The sequence below is a fragment of the Ricinus communis genome, chromosome 6 (assembly GCF_019578655.1).
Source record: "Ricinus communis isolate WT05 ecotype wild-type chromosome 6, ASM1957865v1, whole genome shotgun sequence".
Lineage (NCBI taxonomy): Eukaryota > Viridiplantae > Streptophyta > Magnoliopsida > Malpighiales > Euphorbiaceae > Ricinus > Ricinus communis.
This window is the reverse complement of record NC_063261.1, coordinates 16,296,703-16,311,623: the sequence shown is the minus strand read 5'-3', so window position 1 is coordinate 16,311,623 and position 14,921 is coordinate 16,296,703. Positions and strand designations below refer to the sequence as shown.

At 34.3% G+C, this 14,921-nt stretch overlaps 2 protein-coding genes across 7 annotated transcripts; one reads left to right on the top strand and one right to left on the bottom strand.

Moving 5' to 3' along the window:
- The first annotated feature begins 82 nt into the window (after positions 1-82).
- LOC8263281 (tRNA pseudouridine synthase A) lies at positions 83-6,052 on the top strand. Of its 2 annotated transcripts, XM_002526407.4 has the most exons (10): positions 84-426; positions 688-744; positions 1,087-1,164; positions 2,566-2,619; positions 3,443-3,525; positions 3,839-3,938; positions 4,056-4,118; positions 4,757-5,029; positions 5,333-5,393; positions 5,508-6,052. In XM_002526407.4, the coding sequence occupies exons 1-10, from the start codon at positions 175-177 to the stop codon at positions 5,603-5,605; spliced, it is 1,119 nt and encodes a 372-aa protein (XP_002526453.2). In that variant the 5' UTR covers positions 84-174; the 3' UTR covers positions 5,606-6,052. The 2 variants fall into 2 exon arrangements, with proteins under 2 accessions (XP_015579214.2, XP_002526453.2); XM_015723728.3 differs by lacking the exon at positions 688-744 and having other exon boundaries at positions 83-426.
- A 456-nt stretch (positions 6,053-6,508) lies between these two features.
- LOC8263282 (bromodomain testis-specific protein) lies at positions 6,509-13,464 on the bottom strand. 5 transcript variants are annotated; one of them, XM_048376222.1, is made up of 9 exons: positions 13,311-13,464; positions 12,330-12,967; positions 12,139-12,216; positions 11,378-11,621; positions 10,051-10,158; positions 9,630-9,684; positions 9,344-9,461; positions 8,264-8,680; positions 6,509-7,089 (listed from the first exon to the last, which is right to left on the bottom strand). In XM_048376222.1, exons 2-9 carry the CDS (start codon positions 12,954-12,956, stop codon positions 6,892-6,894), a joined length of 1,845 nt encoding a protein of 614 aa, XP_048232179.1. In that variant the 5' UTR covers positions 12,957-12,967; positions 13,311-13,464; the 3' UTR covers positions 6,509-6,891. The 5 variants fall into 5 exon arrangements, with proteins under 5 accessions (XP_048232179.1, XP_048232177.1, XP_048232178.1 ...); XM_048376220.1 differs by lacking the exon at positions 13,311-13,464 and adding an exon at positions 13,119-13,137; XM_048376221.1 differs by lacking the exon at positions 13,311-13,464 and adding an exon at positions 13,119-13,137 and having other exon boundaries at positions 9,630-9,648.
- Between the last annotated feature and the right edge of the window lie 1,457 nt (positions 13,465-14,921).

Here is a 14,921-nt window from a genome sequence, read left to right as displayed (position 1 = left end):
GTCCAACTCGGTTAACCAATTTCTTTTTGGTTCGGTTTGGCTGGTTTTCGCTCACCCGAACCGCTATTTTTTGCCACCTAAAAACATAAACCCCTAAACCCAACAGCATTCAGCAAGTTCTATTTGGAAGCCAAGAAAACAGATTCCTGGAAAATCGACACCAAAATCCATCAAATGACAGAGAACCCCAAACACTCATTGGATACTGAATCCCGAAATAGACCATCAAAGATCCTAAAAACACAAGATTTCGTTGACGACAACGAAGAAGGAGAAGAGGAATTGCAAGAATCAAGCTTTGTTGCTGAATCTATGAGCTCAAACCCTAAGCTTCAACGATATTTAATTGCTGTTGAGTATATTGGGACTAAATTTGCCGGTTCACAGAAGCAACTTAATGGCAGAACAGTTGTTGGAGTCCTTGAGGTAGAAAAGATTGAAGCTTTAGTCTTAGTTTCAGTGACGAAAGGAAGGCGAAAAAAAGAAGAGAAAAGAAAAAGGAACTCTTTTAATTGGATATTGTGAATTTAAAATTGAAAAACAGTTCTAACATTTTTGTTCCTTCTACAAATGGGACTTTTTTCTTTTCTGGTAGCAAGATGCTCAAGTGTTTTTAGCTTTTACATTGCTGACTAGGATTATAATAAATTGATTAAACGTTTTATTTTTTTTTAATGTTAAATGTAGGAAGCATTTTGTAAATTTATAGGGCAGCAAGTATCAGTCTCTTTGTCAAGTCGAACTGTAAGTCCTTTTTTGTTCTACTGCTTTCATTTCTTTTAGTGTTCAATTTGTAGTTTTAGGATATGGAATTTTGAGCTTTCAAAGTCTGAAAGTTGGTATGATATTCTCTGTGTTAATATCTTTGTAAATTATAAAAGAGAATGTATTTATTGGCAACAATGTGAATTACTATGACAAGCATATTGTGATATATTGTTGCTTTGTCTACTTCATTTCAAGAATTGATACCTCTCTATAGCCTGCATGTGATATTAATTCTATTGACATATACATATTTAGTGTTTCTTTTGTTCTTATTGCTTTTGTGCTATGACGTAGATGCTTAGTTTCAATCATTTGTAGGATGCAGGAGTTCATGCCTTATCAAATGTTTGCCATGTTGATATTGAACGTATCAGCAAAAGGAAGCCTGGTGAAGTGGTATGTTGTGCATTTATCTAGTCAGCTTATGCTGCAAATTGTTTTGCATTGGGGCTGATTAGGACCATTTTTAAACTGACTGGTCAGTTTTGCTTCAAGTTTTTAACCAAAAATGAAACATACAGAAAACAAGTGATTTGCTAACTGAAAGAACAGTCAGGTGGTTGACCTATAATAACTTTGGAGCTTTCGCAACTGGATTGCTAAAAGTTCATTCCTTGGACTTGTTAGCTATGGCTTCTTCTTTCTTTCCCATATATTTAGAACTAAATACTTGAGAAGAACTAGAACTCTTTAGAGGTTAACAACTGCTGCCTCTGTATGAGCAAAAGAGCTGTTTTTGGAAGTCCAACAAACATACAATTCCTGAATTCCTGAAAGACCTGACCTCTGTAAGCTGAAGAGACAAAAGACCACAGAGGGAAAGTAAGAAATGATATTATTATATGCTTCAATTCTTTGGGTATTGAAGAGGGAGATGGCAATTGGCAAGTAAAAATGGAATTACTCTATTTTTTTTAGAAAAGAAATATTTGTTTTCAATTTTTAATTGACTTAGGTGAATGTTTATCTAATACTCTAGAATCTCGACAAGTATCAAAGTAAATCATTAAGATCTTTAAATAATAAATTTTTAACTTTATCAACAAAATAAATATAATTAGGTGATAGCCCAGCTAGAGAACTGAGTGCTTGTTTTGTATAAAAACATCTGCTTGTTTAGTTTTTTCCTCTTTTTCTTTTATTTAACTATTTAATATTGATGAGAATATTGTTATTTTAGCTAATTTTATTTGTAATAAAGCAATTATCCACTTATCCTTGTATATTGTAATCTTACTTTATAGATATAAAAAGCAGAAACTAAACATATAAAGAGGAATTTTTTATAGATATGAAATAAAGAAACAGAAAGAAAAAGAAAAGAACTAAACAGAGGAGATTTAGAGGAATTTTTTACAATATAAAGTTTCAGCTGGTTAACTGGAACTGACGGCTTTCCCAATATAAAAACCAAAATCGAAAAAGGAAATGATCATAAACAAATACTGAAACTGAATTCTTCAGTTTGGTTGACCAGATTTTACAGATTAAATTTGATCAGTTTCCTTGTCAATTTGGTTTCTTAATTCTTTTGATCGCCCCTAGCACTATATACATTATAGAAACTTTATGTGTTTATATAACCATGAGTAAGAAGAGAGCAAAATTGTCAAAATTGCTAATGTGAAACCCCCTTTGATCATAGCACAGACATGTAACAGCCTACTTGTCTATGCAGCTGGTATTGGAATTTACTGTTCTTATTAGCAGTGGTTTTAGTTCTTTTATAACAAGCTATTGATTGGTTTCTTTTCTATGATTATCTAATGGCTATTTTCTCTTTCCATGACAATGCAGTTACCACCGCATGAACCGGCAGTAGTTAGAAGAGCTGTTAACCATTTCTTACAGGTGTTACTTCTTATGCATTAAAAGTTTAAGCTATGGAGTTTTGTCCTACATATTATTTTTCTCTCTCACCAAATTGCTGAATACTTAACATAAAGTTGAACTTATTTCCCTGGCCAATGCTTGATGTTGTATGTACTGTGTACAAACAGAGCTAGTGCTGTTCGGATGTCTCCACAGTAATTTGTAGTTGCATTTTTTTGTCTCATGCAACTTGTGATTCAATATATGCTATCGAGATTCAGGCTGTGTTTTCTGGGCATATCCTTTTGTCTGTTTCCTATCATATTTTATACTTATTTTATATATTTGGTAAAGAAGACAGTCATTATGATTTTTTAGATGAATGGAATGGTTTTCATATTGAAATAAGTGTACAGAATGTAAGGTGTGTTTAGACAGTTATATCTTAGCAGTATATTGATACTTCGATAAATTTATGTGATTCTGGACTCTGCAGACATTCTCCTGACAAAACACGTCAGTGAACTGTTCAAGTTTATTTCAACCCAATATTATTAGGCATGCAAACTACCATGTTGCTTAAAGTGGCTCTTGATTTTTATTTTTATCTGTAAACGTTACTGGAATATCATGCTGATCAGTTGAAACTCTTAATATTATGTGATCTTGTTCTATGCATTTAGTATTATTTTACTTCTGATTAACCTATTTTTTACTGAGTTTTCATCATGCAGGATGCTGTATAATAATATAATTTGAAGAGTGGCCTCTGGCTTGATTTGAACCATTTGCCCGAATGTTATAATAATCTTCATGTGCTGTTGTACAATAGTTTTTGATAGATTTGCTTTTGGTTTGTCAGAAGAATGAAGGTGACATCATGGTGACTGATGTTCGATGTGTTCCTTCCGACTTCCATGCAAGATTTAAAGCTCAAGAGCGCACGTAGGTATTACTGAATATACATTCTGTTTCTAAAAATTGCATCATATCTTGGTATATAGTGGAGCATCAAGTTAAGATTGGTTGCAAAGGATGAATATCTACTAGTAGTAGCAATCAAGAAGAGTATGAAGTTTATGGGGATGCATTATACTAATGTGGCACTGACCACCTTAACATTACCTCAAGTTGATGCCATATATATGCTTCCTAGGTCACATCTTAACATCTGATCATGGTCTGATGCTCCACAGTCTATTAGTAACTTATACCTCAGAGGATAAATGTTGAATTATGTTATTGGGAAAACGCTCAGGTACTTCTACCGCTTCCTATCTGGACCAGAGCCTTTGTCTACCTTTGAAAAAGATCGGGCATGGCATGTTCTTGAAGACCTAGATATTGTCGCTATGCAGGTCAGCTAAATATTGCAAATAAATTTGTGACCTAATTGTCCTCATTAATCCATTCCTAATTTTCCTCATAAAACTTAATTTGTTGATAAAGAAAATAAATCGTGGATCTTCATGCAGGAAGCATGTAAAGTTCTTGTTGGGCATCATGATTTCAGTTCCTTCAGGGCGTCTGGTTGTCAGGTTGTTCATTGTCTCATAAATGGCTTTTTTACTTTTTCCGCACTCCTTCATGGACATACAGTATCTTGCAAAGTTTTTATTGGGTGTCATGTTTCAATTCCTTGGAGTTATCATCATGCTGGAGCAGCGTGATTTATTTAGCCCAAGGTTTTTATTTTTCCTTTTGAGCAAGTTGAATAATATTTGGGAAACTTGAGTTTGGCATTTGAAAGAGAACAAAATAGAGCCTTTTCACTTATGATTTAAATTAAGGGGTTGGCCTGAGCCCAATAATCAACTTGCTACAGTCGCCAGACTTAGGTCCTAGCCAATCCTGGCCAATGTAATCAAAGTGAGAAAAGGTCTGCTTACCAATGTGTTTCTCATTTATCTTTTTCAAATTTTTATATTTCTTTACTTATATTTGGTCAAGATTTTGAACTATTTAAGGATATTCTTGGACATCTACTACCATATTATTGGCAATTGGCATGTACCATAATATGTTGACTTTAGCCTTGCTTATTTTCTTTTGGATTCCATCATGTCTTGATGTTAAATGTCTAGTACATTTTTACTCTTCTTTAGATATTACTCATGCGAGAGCCGGCTGCCATTTTGTAAAAATCACCTTAAGTTTTCGCGATCACTTGTTACAGGCAAAATCACCTATTAGAACTTTGGCTGAAATCTCCGTTTCTGAAGTGGCTTCAACTCTGTATTTTCCATCAATCACAGAGAGGGAACAGAACTGTGAAAATGGGGAAAACTCATGCTGCAAAAAATTTAAGACCGACCTGCCGATGGGATCTCATTCCAATACTAACGTAGCTGAGAGCTCCTTTGGTGAGACTGATCTAGGATTTGGGATAAGGAGAAGACACCGTTGCTTCGTTGTAACAGCACGTGCCCGTTCTTTTCTTTACCACCAGGTTTGTGTTAATTCTATGTTTGGGCTATTCTTCACACATCTGCTTCTGAAGTCATGGTTTTAGTTTTACTTATTGTGCTTTTATATGGAATACACTCTAGATGAGCAGTTACATGATTGACTGGCTTGGCATGCTTGCTCATGCTTTGGACGAATATGCTGTGTTTTATTAACATTTTAGGGGAAATTTAGTTTCAGTTGACTTCTTTTGCAACGTTTATCTCGGGCCCCTTTTGAGCAATAATAATAGTTTGAGCATTTTACTTGTCCATCATTGGCTTGAATTTTAGTTGAATCCTTTCAGGTTCGACTTCTTGTTGGGGTTCTCAAATCTGTTGGCATTGGAGATCTAACAACTTCAGATGGTCTGGTTCTCTCTTTATGGACTGTACATGATTGTATATTTCTTTCAGTTTATTCTTTTCTTGTTTTGAAACTTGTTCTTATACATTTAACATTATATAATTCCGTTGTGTCAGTCGAAAGAATACTCAGTGCAAAGTCTGTTACTGCTGCAAGCCCTATGGCCCCTGCTTGTGGTCTCTACCTTGGACACGTAAAGTATGATCTGCCATGAGCACTGATAAACATGCCATGAACTTCAGCTTTTCTGTCTAGCAAAAAATTTCTTTGTTCCAGAAGAACCAATCCGCCCTGCAATTTCAGAACCAAGCACCATATATCTATGGGATGATTGAAATGTGGTCTAGAACACCCAATTGCTTGCAGAAAGACTTCATCTACTTTGCTTTGCAGTTGCTTCCAGTTTGGCTAGTCTCTCGGGAAAGTGAGCGCATGGTTAACGTTGACAATTTGATCTGTAACATTTTGCATTTTGATGTAAAAGAAACGGAAAACTGAAAATAGTTGAGAACTCATCTGCATCTCTGTTTCTGCCTTGATTCTACTAGCATACATTGTGTCCTACAAATTGCTCTTTGATCGTGCAGTGTAAAAAGATCTGTGTACTGGAACAGTCCGACTGAATTATTCCCTTAGTTTCCAGCTTTAACTTTGCTTCAAATCATGGAAATGACCCTTAATGCTATTTCCTTTTTTAATCTTTCTGCAGAATGAAGTGCTGGTTTTCCAAGAAAAATGTATTCCATGCTGGTATTTGCTTACAAATGAAATGGAATTGGAAACTTAAACTGGTACGTGACAGCATAGGAGAATGAACTAGTTAAGAGATAAAGAAACTCGCTGTATACTGATGGAAATTCACGATCATCTACCTATCCTCCAATATCATCACTTTGGAGGCAGCCTAATGGATTGCAATGTCAAGGAACATCATGTTTCTACCAAGAGTCTGCACAAGCTTCATCCTGCAGTTATAAGCAGCAAGACTCGACAGTAATTTTGCAATCACTAATACCCTGTTTGGCGCAACCAATCTTGCATTTTCAGGAAGCAAGGAAGCAGCATTTTGTTGGTTTCCTAAATTGACAGTAATTTTGTAGATTAGAACCAAAAAAACTTGCAGTGAAGAACTGATACAGACGCTGCCAAATGGAAAATATTTTTCAAACTTCTACTGCACTAGCAGTAATAATCTAAGTGGCTCTCTTATATTTACACTCAGTTTTTAGTAGCCAAATGGATGAGAAAAGTAATTATCCTTTGTTGCTGTATCGATGTAGAATAGTAGAAAGCAAATGGATGGCGTATATACAGCCACTATTTCCTGCAATTACACCCTGTAAGAACTCTTGCTAGATTAAGTCGCTACAGCTTCTAACTACTCGTAAGCTTCTATGTCAAACATGATGCCTAGTAACAACTTATACATATCTAGGCAATGCCCAACATTTCAGATCGATAGAGGCAGCTAAATCTGTAAAGCAGAGTTATCAAAAGCGTCTACTTCATTAAAGTTTCAATAGCAGCACCAATAGAATTTCCATGAGCAGAACCCTGCCGTGGAACCAAAGAGTGAGGCCCACTCCACACAGACCTACGGTTGTCAGGGAAGAGAGTTTGGCACAAACTAAGAAGCATGGGATTATGCGGACAGAACTTCTCAAACATTTCAGCCTTTTGCTGCCTTTCTTGTGAATCCTGTAAAACATAGTGCCATTTTACAAAACACAATAACACAATGAAAATGTTAAGTAAGCATTATTTGCAGGAAAAGTTCTTCTATAATTGCTTTAAAATCTATATCAACAGCAATGAAATGCTTTGTTTCTACATTTTAAGCTCTAGGTACATTGATGAATTTAAAATGAATTAGAAGAGCTTCTAAGATTTTGAATGCCAATGCCATCCATGATTTCTCAAAATAAACAAAAGAATAGAAAAGGAAAAATAAAAAAATAAAACTTTCTTTTGATTCCCCAAGTAAGAAATACTTTATACTCCTGTGACTTGATATAAGATTGATATAGAAAATGAAAGAACTATATCAGTGCCAGAACATATGCTCCAATGTCTACACTCAACAGTATTTACCAAACTGAGATGCAAATCAGCAGTTGCTAATACTACATGACAAAAAAGAAAAGATCGATGTGGTAGAACACCAAATCACCCAATTTCCATCCTCCCCCCACACTTCAAATAAATTAAAATCAAAAGAAAGGAAAAGAGAGGAGGAAATATCAAAAAGAATGCTTATCTATTCCCAAAGTGGGAAAGAAAAGCTATATCATATTTAAGGTCATAATAATCTTGTTTCAAGCTCGCAAAAAGAACACCCATGCTATTTGCATATTTAATGTGCAAGTGTGCTCAAATTTCAGCCTCTTTTGCTTTAAATAATCTCTACTCATTATAAAAAAAATTGAACTGAATTCCAAAGTTATTAACTTAGAGAAATCTCTTACTAATCACTTAGAATTGAATAAGTAGCAGAAAGAGACATACGACACTGAACTCCACAGTTTATAGGCTACTGAGTTGCAGGATCTTGGCTAGGCTTGAGCACAAAAGGTTTCATAATATGCTACAAAAACCTGCTCTGCACTCACCTAGACATGATCATGATCCTCATCATGAATAAACCTGTTATTTTGCTGAGATCATCAGAATTGAGTACACAATGCAACAGTGCATTTCATGGTTTAGAGGCTATTGAGGATGGGGATCTAGGCCAGGTCAAACACATAACAGGTTTCATAAACTTGAGCTCCTGGTTTTACTCGATTAAACATGCCAAGTTTTTCGTAAAATGCTATGCGACCCTAGTTCACCCACTCGCACACATATCACATAAATTGTTAAAGGTAATTACCTTATTCTTATTTCGGTGAAATGCTGCAGTTTCATCCTCATGCTGCTCCATTAGATGCCCTTTCTCAAAATTTATTTGGGCTGCTGCACCTGCATTCTCTGCCAGTCCAGGCTGAGGTTGTTGGTTAGGCTCATCTCCTGATCTATCAGCAAATTCAGATTGCTCTGATGTTTCCACCTTCGCTCTCTTTTGAATCTCTATCTCATTATCTTCCTCCTCATCATCCTCCTCTTCCTCGTCACCATCTTCCTGCACCTCCTCATGCTTCTCCTTTTCAGCACTGTACTGCTGCTCAGTATCCTCCATTTTGGCCTCCAGTCTCTTTCCTTCCACATCAGCATCTGCATCTGGATCTAATGATTCGTCCATATTTGATGATGAATCCTCCCCAGCAGGGCTTTCAATCAGTGAAGATCCCTTCAGGGAGGAAACAAAGTATCAGTGCTAATCTTTTCAATAACAACATAACAAATTATTTTGTTCTATTGTTACACGTAAAGGAAGAAAACAATGAAGTAAAAAGGAAACCATAAGGGTGCCAAACTATTACAGCTTATATATCCAATCTTTATACAAATGGCAAGGCATATACAATAAAAATAACGAAGAAATCTAAGACAGCTCATACATAATACCGATTGCCGCATATTAAACCAAAACATATTTAGGCATTAAAGCCATGGCCATTCTGTTCCTTTTCCTCTTAAGAAAAATAAAATATAGTTATTAGGATAATAATAGCATTATGCATAATAAGTGTCAAGATGTATTTCGCGAACTCTTTCATGTTAGTTGAATTTAAAGCATCATCAGAAGTTATGCCATAAATTCATTCCCTGTTAAGGACAAAAGGGTGTACCCTGAGGTTCAATGTGTAACTGACACAAATCAAATGCTAAAGTATCAGATCCTTTCAAGTGAAAAAGAGTATATTTCAAATTTTCAGCACATTTATTGACCATTTATCTAAGATCATATCAATTGGGTCTAGTTATGATGTGATATTATCAGTACAGGCTAAACCAATACTAGCTTGAAATTGAATGTAGCCATTACTCATTAGTCAAAGACAAAGGTTACCTCTTGCTTCAACTCGTGAGGAAGTTTTTGATTAGCAATTCGCTCATTCTCCTCACGCTCTCTTCTACGGCGCTTTAGAACACATATGGCACATAGGCAATCGGATTTATGACGCCTTCTGTAAATGAGAACTAAGTAAGTTAAAAACGAAGACTGCAGCAGAAGAGAACGGCCACATCATATACACCCCCCAATGCAATCCCAAGCACAAATACCAAAGAAAATAAAAAAAGATATAAGATGTTTAGAAGGAAGGAAGATATAAGATTAGGCACATGAAACCCACTTGATATTTAGCTTCAAAGCTACATCAAAAATTTGTCCAACTTTCTCAGGATCAGCTTGCAATTGGAGTAAAATAAACAATATAAGAAGCTATATTTTAAACTTACAAATCGTAAGTGCGAGAATAAGTTGAAAAAAACAATGCAACCTTAAGGACTAATAGAGAACTTGAGCTTAGTTAACAACATGACACAAGAGATGGGAAATGAGCAAAAAAGCAATTGCGACGAACTATTATATGTGCATTCATAGTTTCCTGCTGGATTGATCTGCTGCCACATACCACAACCATCCCAAAAGGACATCTTAAAATTGATACTCAAGAATCTAGACAGCATCATCAAGTTAAATAATTCAAAATATGTCTAGCACAGTGGAGAAAAAGTTTAATACATATTATGCATCAACAGAAGAGAATTAACCTGCAGAGACATACCCATGACGCTTCTTTGCCTTCTGTTTAGGTTGACCACTTTTACCATGTCCCTGACTAGATGCTCCAACATCATCCCCTTGAGCACCTTCAGCACCTGACACAATGCATAGGAATATTGCTGAGGCTGCCATAGTAATATGAAGCCAAGCAGCTGAAACCCAAAGGAGCACAGCATCTTTAAAGCAACAAGAAGCATGTATTTGCCTAAACAACCTCATAGCAGATAAATCATGAACCAAAAATATGAATCAGCTGTTTCATATTCTTGTTTAATGATTTATTGGGGTTTTTATATTGAATCAAGGTTTATGTTTTCTGCGATAAAAGAAGGGTTAGTTTGGCAGTAGCAATTACACCCCAGTTGCAAGAGTTTTCTGCAGCAAAAATATATGTTCTGAAATAGAGTATTATTCTGATTATTTAAGTGGATGAAGAACTAGACAACTATATGGGGAAATTAGAGCTGGCTAGCAGCAAGTGGTTTAAAGATTTGAATGTGTATTGATGGCTCAAACTGTAGAGTGGACAGTACATGGTCAGCGAACAGCATCTGAGGCACTATGGCATTAGATTTAGGATAAGTAAACAGAAGCAGATAGAGGGAATATTGCAACAAAGTGCACAACAAAAACTTAAACAAACGTATGGTACTGAACTCCAATAGCTTATGAATATAATGGAGTCTAAAAAAATGTCATCTCATCATTCAAATGCTAAGAGTTGAGATAATTACATCAATATTACCACCACATTAAGTTTTAGAACTACAACATAATAAGTTTGAAACAACCAAGTAAGACTCTGCAGAAAAGGACTGAATCAAGAATCGTGAAAAAAAAAAATCAGTAATGTAAGAAAACATGAAAGAAGACATAATTCTAGCAGCAATTGTAATTATCATAGCACGTTACACTAAACAAAGCATCATGACAGCATAAAATCAAACCAACTGCAGACAAAAAGTCTAAAACTCAAATAAAGACCATGAATTTCCCTTTAAATAAAATTTCTTCTCTAAACATGCCGTGCATAAGCCATCTGTATGGATATTTTAGTATCTGGATGATTTGACCATGGAAACAAGCGTACTTGAATATAGAAACAAGAAATAATTTCTGCCTAAATAGATTAAAGCAATCATGAACTGCAAAGCATCTGTAAGATAAGAATTTTCTAAAACCTTTTAAATCAAAAAGTAAAAAAGATTATACAAAAACCAAATTATGGTAATATATACAACATGAGAGCAGGAACAAAGGAAACAATTACAATAACTGAAGTAAAGAGAAAGAACACAAACATAAAATCCTCACCACTGGAACCTCTTGATTGTTCAGTAAATAAACCAGCTGCTGTCCAATACTTCATAAAATTCTTCTTCACCCGCCTCATGAGGTCCAATATATAATCACCCTTATTGTTATACTTATAACAATTGTCCCAAATGTATTGGACATCCTTATAGACAGCCTCTGAGTTCATATACTTGTCACCCGTTTCAAGATTGCTGCATATTGTTCCGAAGTCCATTGGTGTATCAATGATGTCAAAATAATCCTAGTTTTTAATATACACCCAACAGAAAAAGGAATTAAAAAAAAAGGTAGACATGTTAACAAAAGAAACACATGAAGCAGTCTGGTATCTCAAAATACACTGTGTTCACCCTAATAAACCTGGTACTTCCATATTTTGTATTAAGCCAGTAAAACAAAATATTTATGACACAATGTTGGATTTCATTTCTTGGTGTATATGATGATTGACACGGCATGTAGAAGGGAGATCAGATTCCTACAGTATGTATAAGGGTGGTCATTTATAAGACAACTGGATAGAGTAATGCAAGGACAATCATAAGTTAGTAAAGACTAGAAGAAGCCTATGCCAAATATATGGCAAGAGAAACATTAATCTCGGTAACTCACTCTAACGAGCCTTAAGATGAAACTTCACTAATCACTGAGTATAGAGGGGGGAGAAAGAAAAAGACAGAAGTATAAAAGAATTGTGATATGAGGGCCATTAACATAAAATCAGAACAGATACATTTGCAGCAGCTATTGATACTTACAGGTATCCCTAGAGCTTCAGGATTCACAGGAACATTGAAGGGTTCAGCTGCATCCATTTTCATTACCTTCTTAATCACCTGGAAGAACAAATTCAGAAATAATTGCAATGAATTATATACTCCAATGACATAAACTCAAGAATAGAGAAAACAGGAAACATAAAAGCAACCATTAAAGAATTCCAACATACCTCCAAGGCAGAGTCCAACTCTTGCTTACTATATTGAGATTCCTGCGAAGGTGTCCTCGGTTCCTTTTGTTGTAAACTCTCATCCTGTGCCTTCCCAGCACTACCACTCTTCTCAGCACTCAAACTAACTATCACCTTCGACGACTTAATCTTTATACTCCCAGGTTTCTTCGACACATTTCCAGAAAATCCAGTTTTCATTTCAGATACTGAGTTGCCAGTGTCTTCCACTTTATCACTAACTACACTTTGTTTCTCTAAACCCAATTGCAGGCTACTCTTATCAGTATCGCTCTGAGATTCTAACACCTTCGAAGTCTTGAGCTTAACCTTAACACGTCCAACTGGCTTCCCCTGGCTGGTCTTATCAATAGACCCATCAGGTTTTATACTAGCAAGATTCAATGGCTGGTCTGTACCAGTAGAAGAAGGCGTATCGACTTCCATGACACGCTCATATTCTACTCCAGCATTACTATTACTATAATTCTTATTATTATCATCACTACCATCATCATCAGAATCATCATCTCTAATTAAAGTGACTACATTTGCAGCGGGCTCATTCTTGGCAGCTAAAGGAGGACCCTTTTTCTTGCCTTTCTTGTTCCCTCTCTTTCTCTTCATAATTCTACACCCTACATAATACAAGACCAAAAGAATAATCATATAACAAATCTCATAAATATACAAATCAACATATTTTCAAGAAAATCAATATCAATTAACAAGTTAGCTTCGAAGGCTCATTACTTTAAATTCCAGAGAGAGAGAGAGATTTAGAACTACCCATTAACATAAAGATCGAAACTTTTAGACATCGGATTACAAAAAGATGAATAAACCCATTAGAAAAAGAAACCGATAATTCAGTTTTCACTAAACAATAAAACCCTAGAATCAAGTAAATAAAACAAGAGAATTCCATATATATTTCCTTCTGCAAAAGAGAAATTAAAGAGTTATTAAATGGCGCCATACCTTGTTTTTTATTTAAAATGAGAAATTTGGAGCCAAATAATGTTTATTTAAAAAGAGAGAGAGAGAGAGAGAGAGAGAGAGAGAGAGAGAGATTTGGAGAGAGAGAGGGAGAGAGAATTTTTGAGGCTTAAGGTTTTTACAATTTTACGAGGTTTCAAATTGGCGATTTTAACTTGAAGCCTGAGTAAAGCGTCGTCGTTTATCCAGCAGGTACTTCTTACCGAGACGGTTTTGCTTCAACAAACGCCTGTTATTTACCGAATAAATTACGGGAATTTTTCGTATAATAACAAAGATTTTAATGGAGGATAATAATTTTTTGATAAAAGAATACGTTAGTGATTAATTTTTTTTAAAATCTTATCTTTTTTCATCAAAATAGAATCGTACTTGCTACCGTAAAAAAAAAATTCTTTTTATATATAAACATAATTTGATTAATGTAATATTTAATTTGAATAAAATTTTAAATTTAAATTTTGTGTAATTAAAAAAGAAAATATTCTTAAAACGAGTTGTGCTATATTTTATATTTTTGCTTAGCTAAATCATGTTTATAATTATATTTTAGATTTTATTATGTAACCATATTTGCTTATGGTTAATAATAAAAAATTTTAAAAATTAAAATTAAAATGGATAAAAACTGAAATGTAAAAGAAAAAGTTGCATCTTGAAACTTGACTAATGGAATGGGACAAATCAAAAAGTTGTTTAAAAGAATGTAGGACCTGATTTATAAGAAAATGAGGACTTGATTATAAGAAAATGAACTTTTTAGGACTTAAACGACAATAAATCGTAATTTTTTACTAGGTGCAAAACTATGAAACTTGCAATTTGGTTTCTCCAATGGTTTTTTTCTCTTTAACAATTTATATTATTGTTCTTCATATATATAAAAAAAAAAGGGTCTTTATTAATCACAGCAAATAAAATCAGAATACAACATCGTGCCCTAACAGCAAATTTCGTTTTCTTGTTTAGAAGAAAAGTACTCGATCTACTCAATTTACATCCCACAGCCTATAAAAATTATAAAAATATGATGCTGCTGAAAGTCTCCTAAAATTGTACCAAAAATGTTGTCGCTAATATGACTGTATACTCTTAACAGCTTATGTTCTGATTGTCTCTTTTCTTCTTCTTTTTTTTCTATTGCAGCCCTATTTGGGATTGAGGTTAGGCAAAAAATATTTTAATTTCCTTTTTAAAAGTTCTAAAAACAGCTTTTTAAATAATGATCTTTAAAAAAAACAAGTTAAAAAAAAGTAATTTCTAAAAAAACAAATATATTATGTATCAAAAAAATCCTGAAAACCTTCTTTTTTAACATCCAATCATAATACAGTCTGTGAATTTATTCATAATTCTTGAGAAGATTTTATCATAAGAATTTCTCTTAAGTTATATAGTGACACCCATAAGCACTGTTGGCGTAGATATAAAACAAATTATTTTTATTTATAGACATAAAGGTGTTGTGTTGGACATTTTTCATTAAACAAAAATAAATCACAATGAATCATTTTAAATTTTTTATTTATTTATTGTTTTGGTTGATTGGTTTCTATTGAGATTCCAACTAGAGAACTTACAGTCCTAAACACC